At 36.0% G+C, this 21,866-nt stretch overlaps 1 protein-coding gene across 2 annotated transcripts in view; it reads left to right on the top strand.

Moving 5' to 3' along the window:
- LOC129226597 (terminal nucleotidyltransferase 5C-like) overlaps positions 1-21,408 on the top strand; it is a 107,328-nt gene extending 85,920 nt beyond the window's left edge. For both annotated transcript variants that reach the window (XM_054861221.1, XM_054861222.1), the window contains exons 2-4: positions 9,856-9,966; positions 13,094-13,465; positions 15,408-21,408. In XM_054861221.1, coding sequence (XP_054717196.1) covers positions 9,856-9,966; positions 13,094-13,465; positions 15,408-16,118 — 1,194 coding nt within the window. In that variant the 3' untranslated portion in view covers positions 16,119-21,408. The remainder of the gene's footprint in view (positions 1-9,855; positions 9,967-13,093; positions 13,466-15,407) is intronic.
- The last annotated feature ends 458 nt before the right edge of the window (positions 21,409-21,866 follow it).

The following is a 21,866-nucleotide window of genomic DNA, read 5'->3' as shown; positions in this document are numbered from 1 at the left end:
GTTGTGTCTGTACATGGGCAATTCAATGGGCAACCGACAGGCATTTTTAGGGAAAAACAGTGTGTACATTGCAACATTCAACGCAAAATATACGTTGTGCAAACGATCTTATCTCCTGGATTATTGTATTTTTTGAGCTGAATTTAACAGTACATGATTTACATTTTGGATGATTTTGAAAAATATATCAAACACGATAACTGACTAAGATGGTACTTTTTAAAAATGTCAGTTACCGTGTTTTTAACATTTTTTTTTTAAATCAACCGAACTGTGTTTCGAAATTTCATTTAGACCTTGAAATTTAGCTTAAAAAATATAATAATCTAGGAGAAAAGATCGCTTGCGTAGCGTATATTTTGCGCTAAACGTTACAAAATACTTACTGTTTTGCTCGAAAAATGTCAGTCAATTACTCGTGGAATTGCTCGTGTTGTTTTTCCTGCAGAAAACGTATTGAGTGTCCCATCGCCCGGAATTTCTTTAAAGTAACGGGCTTGTTTATAAGTGATGTTTGGTTCAATATCAGATTAAAAGTTGAACTGTTTGTTGTTTGATCCTGAGCACCAATTTTTTCTATCCCATAGCATAAAGAACGGATTCAAGTGTTTTTTACCACTGAAAGAATAACATAATCTTCATTATTATATTTTGTCGTTATCGCTATTGTGATTATCATTTTCATACATAATGTTTGGTAATATATGCGAGTGGTTTATTATTAAATGTACTTTTATACTATTTCTCTTTTCATCGATAGTTTAGTTTTAATCCTAATTAGTTATTGTGGAATTGTTCATTAGATCTTGAAAACTTCAAAATTGTAATTTCAAAATGAGAATTTTTATATCCGCAATGCTTTTTTCTTTACCGCTTTAATCAGCAAGTTTTGGTGGAACGCACATTTTTTTATGACCAGAAAAAAATGAATAAATAAGTTTGTTTATGTAAAAAAAAAATCAAAATTTTAAATTAACGTATGAAGACAGTTACCTTGTAATTTGGCAATTACATATTCGTAATGTACTTCATATTTTCGCTCATCGTAATGCTAGTGTTTAGTAAAAGTGAAGCGATATGAGTGTATCATGAATAACGCTGATCTAAGTAACAATGTTGTGTTTGAGCAAGTTTTCGTTGATTGTATTTAAAAAATGAATATTATTGAAAACTGCGTTGTAATTTATTTTTGATAACGTGAGACGCTGTGCTTCAGTTTATTTCTTTTTTTAACATTTTTACTTTGCAATTCTTGAATGAAAATCTGTTTTTGTGAACTTCACCATTTTTGGCTTTACGCAGAAGCAGTAAATAAGGTGCCTTCAAATTTTCAAACATGTTGCAGACACGTGTTTTGGTGTTACACATTGTATGAAATATATTTGTTTTATTAACTTTTTTAAAAATATATTTATTTATTCATTTTTTATTTATTTGTGTGTCATGGGAACATGTTTGACAGTTGTAAAAAGAAAACTTTCATTTCATCATATTCTTGTTGGGCAGCATGTTTTTTTCGAATTGCGGAACATGAAACCGCAAGGAAATTTGGCAATGTTATTTGACATAGGACTGAGTTGAAAACATTTTTCCGCGTTGAAATTGAAACCACAAAGTTATGATATTTAATGTGGTTGGAGTTTTGCCAAAATGTGAGCGTTTTATTTCTTTTAATTTCAAATTCTGTTTCACTTGTTCTGTATTGTGCATGCGTTATCTTTCAAACAAAATCAATCAAATAACATGAATCTTTAACTGATCTAATAAGCTGTGCATGACATTTAAATCTATAAAATTTCTAGTGTTGACATTTTTGAACGAAATTTTGCCGTTTAGATGTTGGTGGTAACTGCAACCACTTTGGAACATTGACAGGTGGTATTTCTAACAACAAGAATCCAATGAAGTTCAATGGTATAACTTGCTACTCTAGAATTATGGGACTGGCTTGAGTCTTATGCAGGTTTTTGTTCTTTGAAAGAACTCTTCTTGGAGTTTGTGCAAAAAGATTATACTGCTACTTGTGTCAACCAAGTTAACAATAAAAGGATGATGCATCGTATTCATCATTAGTGTTCCGTTTGGATAATAATCAGCTGTGACATATTGGACGAAGATTGTGTTAATCCTGATGTGCCTAGACGAGGATTAAGCCTTTGACCCCTTTTAATAAGAGTGTGCTGGCGAAGAAAAACAAGAATGTACATTGTTCGGCTGATACGCTGCTTCATATTTCACTCTTGACCTTGATAATTGAATCACTGAATTGTCTTAATGAGGATTATGCTGATCCAATCAGTTGAATTGTGAATTTATGATCTGGGCTGTTTTGAAAACTGAATTGATCGAATGACTTGGAAGATTTTAAGTACTGCTGAGACGTAATCATTCTGATATAATCTCTCTCTGTATATATACAGTGGAATTCGCGATAATTCGAATTTTAAAAGACTAACGAAAAACTTCGACTTATCGAAAGTTCGACTTACTGCTAGTTTTTGTTTTCGTCATTTTAAAAGAAAAGCCATCGAATATTTTAATTAATATGTACATATAACAGACAAAATTACAGAACTTAGAAGTCTTTAATTACAATACGCGCAGTTTAATCAAAAATATTGAGAGAAAAAATTCTAAAGCATTATTTTGGTTTCGATACTGCTGGAAATACTTGAATAGAACTGATTCTACTTCAGGAAAGCTGCAGATCTTCGTTCGTCTCTAATTCGGATCACAGATTAGAACACGCTTTAGAAATTTTTCTTTTAATATCACTGACAGAGTACTTAGAATCCCTTTAATAGTAAAGACAAATCTTTCTCTCTCGGGAACTCATCAGCAAATGATCGAACTAAAGAATGAAGGGGGACGTATCTTAACTTAGGTCAGCCTTTGAATTAAGGTACAATCAGTTGACTTGACAACTTGAGAGCTTAAAAGCAAATTCGTAGTCCAGAACATGTCAAAGTGTAAACAATACAGTTCAACAAAACAAGCTTACTCATTTCCGCACGTGTTATTGCATATTGGCTCAACAGGTGTTCGTCTTTAGTGCAGGAATTGCCTTAGATGATTGGTCTAAGAGGTCTCTCAATGGTCTAAGGAAATTGCAAGTGAAGGTGAATTAATTTTTCTCTCATAATCACTCATTTCTTTTTCTTTCTTTTAAATAAATTTCGAGACATCTTTGAAAACTTCGAGTTAAAGGAAGTTGACTTCTAGATATTCAAAATAATTAGCATGGAATTAAAGACAAAGGGGTCGGGTCTTGATAAAAACTTCGAGTTATAGTAATATTTAAGCTATCGGACTTCGAGTTATCGCAAATTGACTATACATATATATATAATATACGCTCCTGAGCGTAATTCGCCGGAGCGTTTTTATTTTTGCTGTTCTCCAACAGTAATTTAAAAACTTTAGGGGTTATCCTTGCTCAAAGGGATGGTGGGCACCCCTGCACTTTGGCAGGGTTGCCACGCCACAGGGAAACCTGAAGAAACAGGGAAAATACAGGGAATTCAAAAATCAACAAAAAAACAGGGAAAATGCAGGGAATTTTTAAAATTTCCTCTAAAACCTGGAAAATACAGGGAATTTTTAAATTTAAATTACAAAATTAATGCCCAAATGTATAAACTACCAAATAAATAATAATAGAAATAATATTAATCAAGTTCATTCGTTAAATAAAATAAAAATAGTAATACTTAGTTTTTTTTTCCTTTAGTAAATATTAAAATGTATATCATAAAAACAAAAATTATTTGTTTTATTTGACATGCGTCTTCAATTTTATACTAGTTTAATTTCGAGAGCATGAAATTTGTCGTTAATATTCATTATTCTACTTAACTTTAATTTTTAAAAGTTCAAGTAATGAATGGTTACAAGAGGGCTTTTTTTTTTCTTCTTGTGTAAAAAGTTTAATTTATTCAAATTATCCTTATTTTTATATTTTTATTTGGTATTCCCCCCCCCCCCCTCTGTGATTAAAATATCAAGATATTAATGTTCTTTTTTAAATATCAGTGTACACTTGTTTGTAATGTTGCATACAGGGAAAACACAGGGAATTTTTTTTTTCAAAATTGAGTGACAACCCTCAATTAGCATACGGAGTTCCCAAATTGGGAACTCCGTATGCTAATCACCACTCCGCTCAAATACATTTTGCAACAAATGCAACATACTCAATCAAATTCGGTGACTGTAAAAAAAATGAATAATAAAATAAAAATTAATTTGAATTTTGACATCTTGAATTCAAATTATGTTTTTCGCAATCACGAGTGTGCGTGTGAGTGGGGGGGGGTATGTGTGTAGGCATGTGTGTTTGTGTCTGCGTGCAGGTATGAATGTGTGGGTAGTTGTGTGTATGAGTGTTTGTGCGTGGGGGGGGGAATGTGTATGTGTGTGTAGGCATATGTGTTTGTGTCTGTATGCAGGCATGAGTGTGTGGGTAGGTGTGTGTGTAGGTGTCTGTATGTGTGCGTTATGTGTTTGAGTGTGTGTGTACGTGCGTATGTGTAGGACATGGATGCAACCTGGAGACGGCTTTCGCTATAGGAGCAGCATCGTGCTGAGCCGGTCGACGGTGATGTGCGGAGGGTGCTGGCAGGAAAATAAAATGATAGGACATCAAAACAGTCGAATGAAAGCCATAAGCAATCGAGATTGCGCAAAAACTTACGTGAAACGAGTTCCAAACACGTCGTCAAAGTACACAAACTTCGCGCCGAACAATATTTTCGTCCAGGTGTACTTTTCAAAATTCCTTCTTTTGGCGTTGACGTATTAGCAAAAGTTTCGCCGCTGTGCAAATTTTACGTCAATGGATTAGAAAGAAAATAAAAAAAGAGCTATGAGGAGGCACGAATGGTGAATAAACGATCTCTCGTTTTTACGCGCCACACGACCTTGAAAACGAATGCAAACGCATCGGCGCCCGCTTGACAGCTCGTGTGACACAATCAAATATTTCTCAAGGAGCGGGTAATTACCGATCGATAAAGTCATTGGATAGTGTATCAATATTTCATATCATTTCTGCTTTCCCGCGTAATTCGCCGGAGCGTTTTTATTTTTGCTGTGCTTTAACCGCAATTTGAAAACTCATCCGTTGTCAACGGTACTGGGTTAAAAGCATTTCTCTCGTCAACTTATAGTTCAAGTTCTTTGATTGTTGTAGGTTTGTTTTAAGTTTGGCCTTTTTCTTTACATACCACAAAGTCGCTCGTTGAGGTATGACGTGTGAAAATTGCTTCTACTCTTCTACTTTTTAACGAAGCAATTGCCTGCTTGGTGATTTTTTGATTGTTGAAATTTGAACTCAAACTCCCAGTGGATTAACCCTAAAATTCAGTAGACATAGTTCATTGTTGACCACTTTTTTGTTTCTTCACTCTCCTACCAGTAAAACAGTTAAGTGACCGGATCGAGTTCAGCCTCGTCAAAATGAAGAATTTCGCTGCATGTCGAACATTGCCAAAAAATATTATGTCGTGGCGCTAGTTTCATTAATGAAGTCAGGAGCGTTACTCGATCATTCGCTGTTTATATATATATATATATATATATATATATATATATATATATATATATATATATATATATGAGGATTAGGACGTGAGAAGCAAAGGGATGTAAGTGGCAAAATCAAAAATTTGGAGATAACCAGTACAAATGGTAGGTGAAACTCTCCTCTGTTTTGGAGCAAGAGATACTTGTAGCCCTAGTAGGTTATGCGATGCAGCATGATTTAGAAAACATTTTCAATGAAAGCCTATCCAAGATCAATAAAGGTTTACTGAAAACTTGAAAATGTCCAATCACATCCCTTCATTTTCACTGTCTCATGTAATTTTTTTAACGATTGTCGAGAATGTCTTTTTTAAATGTCTAAAATTATGTCTAATGTTGCTTAAGTCTTTGAACATTCAGTTATTTATTGATTACGCTTAAATTGAATTTGTGAATAGCAGTATAGATTTTTTTTTTTCATTGAACTATTCAATGTAAAAATAATGAAAAAAACAGTATTTTCAAAGTCTTGAATGAGCGTATAGAAGCAACAGTGATCTGAATCCAAAATTTTTACTCTGCACGTGTATGTGAAAAGCATGTGTATAGAATTCTATGTTAATATTGTATTTTACATTAATAAATTGTTTTTAATGTAGCAATGATTAAATCTAAAAATCTCATTAATGTGTATTTATAGTTAGTAAAATATTTTTGAAAGAATTGGAAGTCTAGGCACTATATCAGAAGTACGTGTATGTATCGTTGCTTATGCTCTCTTGTTTGCGAAGTTTTATCGTATCTAAATTATTTAGATTCCGTGTTATGTATAAGAATAAGTCGAGCAATTCACTGTTTGTAGCCTTTTTTTTTTTGGGTGCAATGCTTATTTATTTGATCAAAGTAAATGTATCGTTAAAATTCACCATTAGTGTGAATGTGTCCGTAGATTGCAACATACTTCGCTATCCTTCAGGGAAAATTATAAATGTTTTATGCAACATTTTCAAAAGACAAACCACAGAAATCTCTTATTTTGTTAGGATAATTGTAGATACTTTTTTTTCCTTTGTGCATACTGGCGCCCCGAACTTAAATTTTTGGGAAGGCGGAAATTCTCAATTTGCCGAATGGACTGCCATAATTTGCCGAATGGAACTCGAAGTTTTGCTGAATTGTCAGACAAAATTTACTGAATAAGGGAAGTGTTTGGGAGGTCACAGTGACCTCCCAAATACAATACACGGTCATGAGCACTAAAAGAAGCATGTTTTACTTTAAATTAAACAAAATCATGCGGAATCCGTGACATAAAATAGCTTTCGAAAAGGTGTTATATCGACTTTAAATGGTGCGTCAACTCTTTCTATTCCGATAGTTTGATCTTTATAAATAGCTTACAATTTTTACTTGAATATTTGATCCTTCGCCTGATGCAGCCTAAGAGGGTTAGGAAGCTGCTTTGGGATAGAGAGGGGAAGGGGAGCAATAAGCATGCGGCAACCTGCTGTTTGGATCTTTTTTTCTTGCTTGTTTTTACTTTTTTGGTTATTTATATACGAGGCACGTAACCACATTTTGAATAAATTAACTCAACAAATAAATTTATTTCAAAATAATTCAAACTTTTTGTTTCAAGGTTGCTCGTTTCAAGGAGAAACAAGTTGTTCTCTTTGCCACAACTTGTTTTCGAATGTTATCTTTTCAAGTCTGCTGAAAAAGGGTAGATTTGCTCCCCCCCCTCTTTTTTCCCTTAAAGACGACAGGGGTGCCTCGATGAGAGGTCACTGTGACCTCCCAAAAATATCTTTATTCAGCAAAATCAAATATTTTATAGTGATGTCTTTTTTTTTCTTCATATTTTCATATGTACCACTTTTCACGTACATCTCATTTTCTGAGTCGTGCGTCTCTGTTGACAATCGTCGCTGTATATTCTTTATTGAGTATTTTTCCATGGTATTATAGCTATTGTTCTTATTGTTTATTTTACTGTTGAAAGTGGCAATTATCTGTATTCTGAGAAATAATAATTTTGTGCTCAGAAACAACAAAGTTTGAAAAAGCACGAAATTGCAAACAAATGTTTTGAAGTGACAAGGAATCCTTTTTCTTTTAACACAGAAAGATGGAGGTTTTGGAACATTGTTATTTGTGATCGGTAATCTGTTAAGGGATAATGATTGGGTAAATGCAGTAGCGTAACTAGGGGTTGGCAGGAGTGGCTCTCGCCAGGGGCGCAGCACCCGGGGGGGGGGGGGGGGGGGGGGGGCTTTTGACTGATTTAAATTTTTTTTCGGAGGTGTTTTTTTTTATTCAAATAATTTAAAAAAGGCTTTTTAAAAAAAATTTCAAAAAAAAAAAAGACTCGCAAGAAAAAGAGCTAGAGGGGACATCCATATATATATAGAAATACATATATATATATATATACAGACATACACACACGCACATAACATTTACTGAGGAGGAACATTGGGCATCATTGGAAGCAATTTTAAAAAAGAAAATAAGAAAAAAAATTACAATGCTGCCTCCTGTTTGTCGAATCAATTAATCAAAATGTTCCACAAAAAAAAAAAATAAAAAAAAAAAAAATTGGAGGTCACAATGACCTCCGGTGACTTTCCACGTCCCCCCTCCTGGGAGGGGGGTGCAATTTCTTTAGTTTGCCAGGGGCGCAAGACCCCATAGTTACGTTACTGGGTAAATGTCCTCTCAAATCAGACTTTTGCAAAATTCATGTCCCTGTACGGTTGGTAAATAAAGGCTTCTTATTACGAAACCAGACCCTAACTGCGTTCTTTAAGATGTTACCGAAGAATTAATGAACGTTGTGTATATTCGAGGCGAAACTCGGCCAGTCCATTTCCTGGTGGATAAAACACTCCCCTCGCCTTATTCTGGAACAACAAAACAGGTGGAAAGTGTTCGACAAGCGAAGAGGCTCGTGTGGTGTGGGGTGTTGTTGCGGAAATGAATCCCCGGGGGGCTTCCTTGTGATGATTTTGTGTGGAGAGATTGGATGCCACTGCTGATGATGAGCCTCCTCAAACTATTGCTCTGGTCCACTTTGTTTTCCTGCGGGCGGTGGTTAATTGCTTCTGGCACAACTTTCGCTTTTCGATCGTGTGATTGAAGATGTTATATAACCTTCTTAGTGACTCATTTGATTTATTGTGTGGTAGTGGGTGTGTATTGTGATGATTAGTTAGCTCATTGGAAAGTTCGTCCAGCTTCCGGTGTTGTCAACTTTGATGCTTGTAGGCTCTGTAGCATATAAGCAATCTATACTCAGCTTGGAACCTTGTAATAGTTTTGGGTCTACTGATTGGCCAGTTGACGCAAATGCATTGGTCATGTTTGTCTCCTATCCAAGGCACGTGAACCAATTTCGCTCCTCAAAAGGTCCGGATTAACATTTGAATGATTTTAATTAATCCCCCCCCCCCCTTCGAATAATGTCTAGAATATCTTGTTTTGAAATGAAACAATCAAGCACATGGATGACGTTTTTACGTGGTAGCCAATCAGCAGTATCCAAACTTTTACATAGTCTAGCATAGTAAAGTTTGTTTATACGCGGCCCGGTAAGCAGAAACAGAGCGACGCGACGCTGCTACAGGCGTCGGAGATTCCTGAAAATGTCTAGGCAATTTTTTAGATTGGGGGGAGAAGAAAAAATCTTCAATTTCAGCAAACAGAGCCATAGTATGACTTGTAGTTTTTAACTTTAGAATCTTATTCTTAAATATATCTTGTAACCGATTTAAATTTAACTATTAATCTAACGTCAGAATATCCCGCAGACTATCTTTTGATTTCTAAGTTACGTCACAACCTGCTCAAGAAAGTTCTGCTGCTGGTCTTGTAGGCTCAAAAATTAAGCTCGATTAATCCAAGAATAAATGGTTTTGCAATGTTAAACCCTCTCCCTGCGCAGTTTCCACGGGTAACATAGAAGTAATATTGCCCGTAAATTGACCCCACACCGTGCGATTTTCACGTGAATGCCCTTATTTACCTATTTTATCAGCAATGAATTTTCTGAAATATTTATACTAACCGTTCGCCGATTTCACAAGCCACATGCTTTCTAGTTTAATATAAAGAAAAGGTTTCAAAGAAGGTATGTTTGGTACTCAAAAAATTGAGAGGGGGGGGGGGAGTAGAATTTTTCTCGAAATCTTGTTTACGCTTTGTTGTGTAATACATCTTTAATTTCTTTCGTAATTTGTGCATTTAGCTTAAGCAATTTTCAACGATTCAATATTTTTTTTTTCTGTTAGAGAAGAAAAGAGGATTTTAACGTTTATCTGTTTTCTTTTCCAGAGTGACCAATCGAGTGAGGCAACGCCGGAGAGGTTGCGTCAGCGACTGGAGATGGGGGGCCACGATGACCCGGCCGATCCTCAGAGGTTCGCTGTCCTCAGCTACGAACAGGTGGGTGGAGAAAAAAAAAAAAAAAGCTCGCATTTTGGTTATCTACAACATTACATTTCCAACGCAAACCCCTGCAAGACAAATGTGGGGCATAGATATTTTAGTTCTATAGATATTTTGTTTAATTATCCTTACTCAAAAAAAGTCCCTGGGAAAATTCAAAAAATGAAAAAAAAAAAAAGTTGGTTCGTCTGGGTTACTTTAACCGCATCTAAGCGCTACTGAACTTCATCCCATGTCCACAAACGGTTCTCACATTGAAATCTGGTAATGAAAGGTATTGTTTTCTGTTTAAGAAAATGCGACACAGGAACACAAAACGTTTGTTTTTCTTACTGTGACGAGACAGCCGTCAACGTAAATTACTTATAATTATATTTTCCTGCGTATAATTCGCGAATTATCTGTTAAAGTGTGATATTAATGAGGGTGGATTATCTGTGATTTTTTTTCTCAACGGCCCATTGAAACACAATTCACCAATAGAGAACGTTTATGTTTATTTTAAATAGCTTGAATATTCTTTCGCTGTCTGTATGTTGTTTATTTTACGTAGCCTGAATGTTCCTGTTTGCAATTCAGGCTATGTAAAATAAACAACATACAGTTAAGGCCGAAGCATTCATTTGCACAAGATTAACAGTTTGCTCCTTTGTCTCGACTCTTTGTCTTTAAGTAATAAGGGTACTATAATCACGATTTCAAGAAGAAATAATTATTTTTTCGATTAACTTCGATCATACCTTAAAAGTAATCACTTCCCTACGTTTTTAATTTAGTTGCTAAAATAGCATCTTAAATCAAAACTTTTTTTTTTACATCGTATTATCCACGGATTATGCGAGGTTTTTTTTTCCTTCTGTCCGATTTTAGGCTAGGATTAATGCGCAGGAAAATACGGTACACTTTTTTTTTTTTACGATCACAAAAAATTCTTGAACCTGTGAACATATTATGGCGTATGCATTCATACCACAATCTTGCTTTTCTATGAATTTTAAAAATGTCTTTTTTTTTTAAATTCATGGAAAACTTTTATGACGCCCTGTATCACCATTTAAATGCTAGATATCGTCGCCTCAGAGCAACAGAAAGATATCTAGTGTTATTTCTGGGATTAGGTATTTCATTGTTGCTCTGATGCGACGATATTATTTGACTGCTTATTTGTTAACAAGTTTAGCTTCTGAGAAAAGGTAGGAGAAAGAGGGGCACATGTGTGAAAATTTTTTTTCATTACTTAATTTTTCAAAAAATATTATCAATTTCTCTTAGAGCAAAAATGTTTCCATGAAGGAAGTCTTTTCTTTGTGTCATGAAATTTCTTCCGATTAAAAAAAGTTATTTACTTTATGTTATTTTTAAAAAATGCCTTCAGTTGTTCACATGTGTCCTTATAGGGGGTACACATTTGAAAAAAACCTGAGACACATATGAACACGATTTAAAAATGCACGATAAGCATCATATTTGAATGGAAAAACTCTTTAATATAAAACGTATACATATCTGCAATTACTTTGAAGGGTTTGTAACCTATACTGTGTCAGTTTAAATTCTACGGCAATTGCGTCACTAAGAAAATATTTTTTCCGAAATATATAACTAAGCTACCTGTCAATTTTTTAAGTTTTGTAGCATGTTCTGAGACGAGAAAAAACATATTAGGTTACAAAGTGCAAAGAATATTATATTTTATGTATTGCTTTTAAGCTTTATACAGAGTATGATAATATATTTTAAATGATTTTAAACTTCATTTTTTTTTTTTTTTTTTTTTTTTTGCTAAATCAAAATATTTCGGTTTTTTATTTTTTTTACTTCCTGCAAGTATTAAATCATACTAAATTGTTAACCAACTATTTAGAAACAAAAAAAAAAAAAAAAAGTAAATAAATGATAGGAGCAAAATAATAAAAATAATTACTTATAAGAGTTGAACGTATAGAAGCGACAACAATAAAAATTAATAATTACAACAATAATTAACAAAAAAATTTCAAAATGATTATAGAAAATGATAATTATAAATATTTGTATAGGCATGGTTGTGTGTGTGGGCGTCACTTTCTGATGTATATTTTCAAAACCTAAAACCTGTAAAGTTGACCACCGTTGTAAGTTGACCGCCATTTTCTGTCACAGAATTAAATCTTATCATATAATTTAACCTCTATAAGTTGACCTCTTGTTTAAGTTGACCACTAAAGTAGTGTACCGCAAGTGTTCAACTTACACAGGTTTAACTGTACCTACATTTTTACTTACTTTTAAGAAGTAAAGGAAGTAATGTATTTGCAAAAAAAAAAAAAAAAAATCACCCGAAAATCGGCCTTAACTTCCATTTTGCTCGCCTCCGAATGAATATTGATTTTTTTTTTTCAACCCCGACCACACGTGGATATATCCCTAAAAACGTATAAACATAAAACAGAATATCCATTTTGATGATCCCCGAATTAATTACGAGTTTTCTGGTGACGTCTGTATGTGCGTATGTATCTCGCATAACTCAAAAACGGTATGTCCTAGAAAGTTGAAATTTCATACGTAGACTCCTGGTGGGGTCAGTTGTGCACCTCCTCCCTTTGGTTGCATTGGGATGTTCCAAAGGGGGTCGTTTACCCCCTTTGGAACATCCGAATCCTTTACACCTTTTTGGAAGAAATCATTGTTAATTTCAATGCAAACTCAAGTGGCGTTATAATTTAGCCAACAATTGGCGACATATCGCCAAGCTTTCTTGGCGACAAATTTGGCGGTTTTTTAAAATTTGGTTTTATTTTGGCCATTATTGGCGATATTTAGAGAGTTAACCATTGAATCACATTAAAATGTTCAATATTGGGAAATTTAATCTGTATAGAACGTTTTTTTTTTGGTTCAGTTCGCAACATGAGGTAAAAATATTTGAAGTGTTTCTTTACTTACTCCAACGCACTATTATCATTAAATTGGTGTAAGTGGAAGGCATGTGATGCACACTCAGCTCCTTTAAAAAAATGTTTTAGAAAATGGATTCACTAAAAGGATTTTATTGAGTTTTGAAAAAATGAAGTTATTTTGGTATCAATTTTTTTTTGCCCATGCAACCCTGTTGACGTGTGTCCTTTTTCTCTCTCCACAGGTGAGCAAGCTGGACTCCGTGATGGAGGAAGTGATGCCCATCCACGGCCGAGGCAACTTCCCAACGCTGGAGGTCCGCCTCAAAGACCTGGTGCGAGTGGTCCGGACCAAGCTCGAGGACGAGCAGTCCGTGGCCGTCCGGGACATCCGGCTGAACGGGGGCGCCGCCAGCCACGTGCTGTCCCCGGAACCCGGGGCCCCCTACAACGACCTCGACCTCATCTTCGCGGTGGACCTCTCGCAGCCGCGCCACTTCGACCGCGTCAAGAACGCCGTCCTCAACTCCCTGCTCGACTTCCTGCCCGAGGGGGTGGTCAAGAAGAGGATATCCACCTGCAGCCTCAAGGAGGCCTACGTGCACAAGATGGTCAAGGTGAGCGTCTCGTCTGTTGAAGCCTCAGTTCGTAGCTTGAGTGTAGCGACGCGTCCGCCATCTTGGGGCTAGACAGTGTTTTTTTTAGTTTTAATGCGCACAATCGAATTCTCATGATCAAATCACTCGATTATTCAAGATCATCCGAGAACTTGATTGTCACGAGTTACCAACTAACGGTTCTCGATTGCAGATGTAGAGTTCGCGATTGCAGATCTCGAGTTCTGGATCATCAGATCTCGAGTTCTGGATTATCACATCCCGAAATCTCGAGTTCTGGATTATCACATCCCGAAATCTCGATTTAAAATTATCAAAAAGTCAACCACTCGAGATCTCGATTATCAATCGCTCGAGTTCTCGGTTTCGAAACATCTCGATTGTCAATTGCTCGTTTACGAAAAGTACTCGGCTCCCGAGATCTCGATTATCAAAAGTTCTCGATTATGCCCATCACTAGTTTTCTTCGTATGCCTGCTATAAAGATGTAACGTGTTTTGCTCCTTGATTGTAGTGCGTCTTGATTGCGGATTAACATGGAGATAATAAGAAATCACACTCAAAAAGCAAAACACGGTACTTCATCATAGCAGACATAGGAAGAAAGCATTGTTTTGACCCAAGATGGCGGACGTGTCGCTACTTCTTCAGGGCTTTAGTAGTGTAGTGTTAGAAATTATCCTCCAACGTTATTCAAAATTCTGTCAATGTCTTGTAATAACTCTCAGGAAGAAGTTCAATTTTACCAGCACGATATTATTAGGACCACGCACAAAATGAAAACTAGCCACAGTGAATCATAAAATCACCTCAAAAAGCAATGAAAGCCTTCACTAACTCATTAAACACTTGCTCTCCAATATTTAAAAAAAAAAAACTCTAATTGCCAGAGTATGTTTACAAAATATAATAAAATTAAATGTACTCAAACGATAAATTAGCATCTGTGGCAATTGAATAACTTTCATTTTCTTCTTACTGGGTTTTAATTTTTTAATGGATTCACAATAATGAATCTTTGAAATCAAATTTTGATTAGTACATAAATTTGTATCTGATTACTTTGTAGGAGAATGAACTCTGTGAATATACTTTTTATACCTTCCCCCCCTTTTTTCCCCCAGAAAGAAATGGCTTTGCTCTCCTTTAATTTTAAAATAGTTTTTATTGCACCAAAGCATACTTATTTATTATCATATTGAAAAATGAAACCTTGGTGTAATTGAAAAGATACTGATATTTTTAGTGTGGGTGCTTATAACTCGAATGCCTCAACAGCAGTGACACTAATGCTTATTCCTATTTTCTGATGCCGATTTCATTTTCCTAAGTGTGTTTATTAAAATGTTGGCTACAACTGCATCTCCCCCTACCCCCGCTTTATAATTAGTCTATGCCTCCCTAGAGTGGCCGCTCTTAAGATTGAAAACCACTGGCTTAGAGACAGACCGTGGAATTTCCTGGAAATTTTACAACCAAGTACCCCGTAGATACTCTATAGGTCTTTCAAGCGTCAAACATTGAACCCGGGTTCTGATGACTTAACTACATAATGATTCAAATGTCTTAATTCCTTCTTAAACTGATGTAAAAGCTTTGCATCCCAAGTAGCACGCACGGTGGGGAGATGGTTGGCCAACGGTGGCCAATAGAAACCGGTGAGGAATGGCGGGCGCGGGCTGGCAACGAACGATGAACCAACAATGGCCTTACAGTTTCTGGGCATCTTTGGACCAACCGTGAACATATTCGATAGGCCATCGTTGGGAAATAGTTAGGCACTGGAGCAGATCGTTGGCAAATGGCTGGTCGGGTAACGGTTGCAAAAGCGGACATTAAGCTCCACCGTTGACCATCTCCAAACCGATTGTACTACTAGGTATATCATGATTTTTAGTAATTTTTCTGTTTTGAGAGGATTAAAATTGTATTTCTTTTGCAGGTGACCAACGGTGACCGGTGGAGTCTCATCAGCCTGAGCAATAATCGAGGGCGAAACATCGAGCTGAAATTCGTCGACGTCATGAGGCGGCAGTTCGAGTTCAGCGTCGACTCTTTCCAGATCATCCTCGACTCACTGCTGCTGTTCTACGGCTGCTCACAGATGCCGATGAGCGACAACTTCTACCCTACCGTGGTCGCCGAATCCGTATATGGCGACTTCCAGGAAGCCCTCTACCACCTGCACAAAAAGCTGATCGCCACCAGGAATCCGGAGGAGATCCGCGGTGGCGGATTGCTCAAGTACTGCAACCTGCTCGTGAGGGACTACAAGCCCGCCGCTCCAGAGAAAATCAAGCACCTGGAACGCTACATGTGCTCGAGGTTCTTCATCGACTTCGGCGACATCCACCAGCAGCGCGCCAAACTCGAGGGCTACCTCGCCAACCACTTCATGGGCGAGGGCCAGAGCAAATACGAGTACCTGCTGGTGTTGCACAGAGTGGTGGATGAGAGCACAGTCTGCCTCATGGGCCACGAACGCCGCCAGTCGTTAGCGCTCATTGAAGAACTAGCGTGTCGGACCTATTTCCTCGAACACCAAGCGAAGGATCTGTTCCAGCCACACCCCCACATCGTATTCGGAGGAGGTTTCTTCTTCACCCCTTACGCGCCCTATGCGTGCCCTTGCTCGTGGATGCCGTGCACGTGACCATCAAAGAGAGGGTCTTCTTTCCACCCCCATCGTGCCAATGATCCGGGATTATTTTAAGTGATTTATTTTTCGCCAAAAAAAGGAAAAAAATCAAAAAAGAACAAAAAAAAAAAGAGAAGTATATATATATATCTATTCCCGGTTTGTGTTCCATCGCATCTTAGTTTTGTTATTTAACTTGATTTTATTTTTCTTCGTTCGGTACGGACAGCACACATTATTTCCCCAGTGCCATCCGCGACTCTCTCGCATTAGTACTTTTACCAGGATGGACAGTCCTGTCATCTCACAAAATAAAGTTCCGCTGCGGGGAGTGACGGTCGTTCACAATCTTCCAGCACAACAATTGGTGCAACGAATTTTCGAAAAAGCGACACAATTACGAAAGTCAGCAATGAAGTCAGCAATATCTCTAACTCAAAAATGCTATTCAAACTTGATTCAACATTTTGTTTTCGATCTAATATCTATAATTTATGGTACTTTTCAGCGAAAAAGTGAACGCCACTTTGCTATACTGAAATGAAAAGCTCTTTGCCATACTGAACATAAAAGCACAAGACCAATGGCGAATACTGCAGACATAAATACAGGCTATCTTTACCAGGTTTCAGAACAGTACTAGCTATTAAGTGCAGAACCACAAACCGGTATGCTGTCTTCTTGGCAAAACGGTATCAGTTTGTCCAGACGATGAATATTAGCTCACTAACTGTTGAGTCTAGAAAACCGCCCTGCCTCGTGTGCTGAAGGATCGAGTTTATTAGCAATGGTGATTGCATTTGGTTATTGGCCTTCAAGATCTCAGTCTTCAATGTCTCAAAGAGCAACAACCTCCAGAAGATAAACGATCGTTCTTCTCCGTCCAGGCGGTAAATCGAGAAACTGTACTTGCGCACAATCGACATCTTGTGTCATCACATGAAATATCACCATCTCAAGTTATGTGGCAGCCATTCTGTGAAAGCAAACTACGCCGAATCTTAGCTCTGTGGATGTACACTTCTGGTGTTTACAACTTCTGAAATGGCCATGGCTGCCTCGTAATTGTATTCTGATAGTCGGCAGTGGCGTATCATCACACAAAGTACACGCCACTAGAGCCGATCAAGTGAAATGCCGCTGCTTACCCTCCTCCCCCGAGAACCGGTGTACATGTGATTTATTTTACTGTCTCTGGAAAAGTCTGGGTTCTCGATCCTGTAGGATTGTCCTTGGTGTCTAGTCAGCTCTAGACGTAAATTGCTCCTTCCTGCAAAAGAGTCGCCACACGAAGAAGATGCTCATGGCACTTAGCTTCTTGTATTCCTGTGCAGCTGTTCTATCTGACAAATGTGTTTGAAAGAAAACTATGATTTATTTAATCATTTGTGGAATTTTTTTTCTATAGTACTCGCATATGTTTCGAATTTCTGTGATTATCGTGTCTAGATCTCCCATATCACTAGACTTGCATCAAATCGTTTTGCATTCATAGTATAGGCCTTCGAGACGTTTTGTTTTAGGTGTTATGTCTTTTTACAGGCTTTTTTTCTTTTCTTTTGTGAAGGGATTTTTATAGCAACGTATTTCCAATATTTTATGATACTTCTGTGGTATTACTAATTGTCGTTCCCTTTTTCAATATTTTTTTTCTCTCGCGACATTGCCTAAATTCGGGACGAAAGTTTCTTTTTGTGATGCGTTAAATTAATTTTTGTTCAAAAATGAAATCTTGTGAATAATTTCATGGCTCCGTCCAGCTGACGGGGAAAGCGCAAAGGCAAGGCTTTGAACAATTTCTGGAATTCATCCAACAGTTCTGACTGGCTTCAGACCAAGAGCAATAGCTGCAAAATGTCCGCCGCTCAGGTTTTTGCGCTTGCGCATTGTGTGCAATACGTTATTGTTGCACACACTGCGCAGGCGCAAACCTGTGCGACGAGTCTATTATATTGCTTCCGGTATCAAGTCAGTTCTAGTGACATGGATTTTTTTCTTGGCTGTTGTAGCTGTGTAGGCTCCCGGATTACTTACCTTAAAATGTTTAGTCACCTCACTAACATGTTCATTCGTGTAATTCCACTCCGAGTCGTGAAGTAAAAGTATCAAGTTAATGTGTCAAAAAATCTTATGCTGTGGAGCAAAGTAATAGGTTCCTACTTTGATTCATTACGTGCAAAAAGGTTATTTGACTGTTAAACAATGTTATCAATAGCAAACATTGCCATTCTTTCAAAGAGTTTGACTCTAAAAACTGTCAGTCTGAAATATCTGAGGAAAATCCATGCTTCCAATTTTTATTGAATTTTCTGGAATTCACTAAACGTGCTACAAATATTTCTCAAAGCAATTTCCAATTCATTTTTGTTGAAACCTTTTACTAACATGTTTTTCATTTTCGTTTTTTAAATCTTGCGTTCATCTAGGATGGTTGCCTTCATTTTGAAAAATTGAAATCCTAGAATTTTTGACTATTCAGAGTCTTTGAAAAAGTAAAATCATAAATCGCTCAAATTGCTTTGAAACTTCGTGGTTCGCGTTTTCTTCGAAATTACTTATTAACTGAAAGAAATGCTTTATGCTAATAAATCAACTTTAAAAAATCAACTTAATGTTGAGGTATAAATTATTTGGATTTAAGTACTCCTTTAGTAGCACATGCTCTTTGTTAGCCAATGACATGATCGGACATAATTAGTACATTTTGCAAAGCAGTAATTGTTTTTTTTTTTTTTTTTTTTCAACTTTTTTAGTGAGATCAAGTGATTTTGCCTCCCTATTTTGTCTAGTATTTTAAGTGAAATTATGTAGTTAAAAGTTTTGTGAAAGATATTTTTTTTTTGTTTTTGTTAAACGCTTGGCAAAGAGTCCTTTGTTAAACCGGTTCTTGAAAAAATCGAATTGTTCGCGGTTGCTGTTCACCGAATAAGCACGCCCTGTCGTTAGCTAAAATGAATTCCAAAGTGAATGAAGTCTTGCTACCCGAGATTTTTCCTGAAAATGAATTATTTTTACATGATTGATTGAAGTATTTTAATGCAAAACAATATGAGATGACAATATGATCTGTACAACATCGATTCGATAGTACCAATGAATTTGACATTTATTTCAATCTATTCTGAAAAAATTGTTTCACCTATAAACTGTGTTTTTAATATAAAACTGTCGATTAAATTTGCTTCCTTGGGAAAATTTTCCATTTCAAGTTATTTAATGGCGATTCCATTAATAGAAATGTCAATTGCTGCACAAAGCACTCAACAAAGACTCGAGGTATATTACTGTCTAACCACCGATGAGATGGAAGGGCAAACATCCGGTTTACAGGCGGAAATGGACGGATCTATTACTTTACAGGGGCGGTAGTTTGTTCCTTACAGATGTGCGCTTTTCCTCTTAATGATTTAGACGCAGTTTTATAAAAATATATGCACATTGGTATTTTTTTTTCTTAGTTTAAACTAGGTTTGTTCTATATTTTCACTACAAAAATTGATTTGTTTTTTACAACATAATTTTGAGCTTGCCATTTTGCTTACATTTCCGGACGAAGTAAAAACATTTTATTTTTAGTTTTATAGAAACTCTTTTTGTTTCCTTTCATTTTCAACTTAGAGAATGCAATAAATTAATAAGCCCCTAGTGACATTATAAATCGCGCACATCAAAATCCCAGCGCTCTTTTCCCATCTCCCCTACTAGATTCAGCTGATGGAATCGTCCTAACTTGGCCGATTGCCAGATTCCACGTCTTCTGTGGGCAGACTGTACATCCATGTTTCATTGCATTAACGAAATGAAGGACTTGAACTGTTCTTCTTTTTAATGCAATTCAATTTCATAGGTTTCTAGAATCAATATTTAAATATTTTTTGGATCAGTAATGGACGTACCTGCTCTGATACGTCCACTCCACTACTAAGTTTTAAAAAAATTCTGTAAATCTTCGAAATTCAACTGCATCATATAGATGTACAGTGCACATTCTTCATATTGTTCATGCAATAAAACAAGGACGTAACATATTTGGAGTATTTTTGGGGTGTTTTTTGCGAAATTGTCTATTACCATGCAATTGTCCTTAAGTAGATGAAGTAATTAAATATTCGATGAATAACATAAATTGGATGTTCACGTTTTACGTTGAGTTACTTTTGCTGATATGTATTCTAACGATGTCCAAGATAAGTTCAATGTTTGTTTATTCTTTTTTCGTTCGAAGTACTGTTCTTTGGGACAAACGCGAGTATTGGTTTTTCAATGCTGGTTTTTGATGTTCCTTCTTAATTAATTTAACTTATAACTGTTTTGCTAGAAAAAAAGATAGCTTTTTAACGCTTACATCAGTTAATTCAAATACATTGAATGAAGAATTTTGTCGATAAATTTAATAAGTTTTAAGAGTTTGATTACAATTAAAAATTGTATTTGGGTATCCATAAATTTAATGCGTTGCACGTGTATTTAAGAATATTCTAAAAGCTTTTATTCTTTTGAACAAATAGGATGTGCCATATCAAACTAGCTAGTTATTTAAAGAAAAAAAGAAATGTTGTCTTTAATATTAAAAAATCTCAGTAGGAAAGTTGTAAAATTAATCAATTATTGCACTAATTAAAAAAAATATGCTTTAAAAATTTATTCACGAAGTTAGCAATAATAGTTCATTAATTTCACCCCTTTGTGATCTCAAGCTACTAATCGAACGAAAATAATAATGTCTTTTTATTTCATCGCAGCATTTAGTGCTGCGTTTTCACACAATAGAGCTTAGACATATGTTTCAACTAAAGCTAGAATCAAAATAGCATGTTTTAAACTTAAAAAAAAAAATCTTAAACATACTCCATGAAGGCAAACATTCTACTGTTTTTAATTAAAAACCAATTAAGTTTTTTAACGTATTTCAACAGTATTCGAAGAATGAATTCAACAAATATGAACTAACAATCTAATCAATGGACCTATTTATGCTATTCGACAAAAACTGAGCAAACGTATTAAAAAAAATAAATTGGTGCATCGATTCGTTGTTGAAAAATGTTATTTATTTTGAGATGCATATATGTGTTGCCAAAAGTGTTTTGAAATAAGCTTCGCGAAATCAAAACTTGGAGTGGAGGTGTTTTATCTCTGTTCTGATGGAGCGAGTGTTGTGATAAAAGTTGAAACTAAATATGCAAACATTCCTGACTTATACGCAGAAGCAAATCCACTTAACCTTTGATGTAAATAAAATTTGTAAAGAGAGTATTATTCAAATGTTGAGATATTAGAGGAAAATAAAAGTATTCAAACTCTCTCCAGTGTGCGTGTGTTTATTGTTGTGAAAACTTCAAAGACTTGGTATAGCTTGACCACGAAGAGACGGTGGATGATCTTGAAGTAGAAACATCATTTGTAGTGAGTGCAATACCGAATACTGGTATTTCGAGCAAATTTGCTTTTTCGAAATACCGGTATTTTCGGTATTAGTTGAAAAATAAAATCAATCTTTTTATTTCCTTTTACAACGAGCTGATGTGTGCATCACATGACTTCCTTTTACTCCAATTTAATGTTACTTCCCCATTATAAGCAATTTTAATGTGATTCAATAGTCGACTCTCTAAATATCACAAAGTGACCAAATTAACACAGATTTTTCAAGTTGGCGACAAATTATAACACCACTTGAGTTTACATCGAAACATGGGCGCCCATAGGCAAAGTTGTTAGGGGGGGGGGGGGGGGCTCGGATATTTTAACCATGGTTTAGCA

This window comes from Uloborus diversus, chromosome 7 (assembly GCF_026930045.1).
Source record: "Uloborus diversus isolate 005 chromosome 7, Udiv.v.3.1, whole genome shotgun sequence".
In the NCBI taxonomy this organism is placed as follows: Eukaryota; Metazoa; Arthropoda; class Arachnida; order Araneae; family Uloboridae; genus Uloborus; species Uloborus diversus.
This window is presented reverse-complemented; position numbering and strand designations above follow the sequence as displayed.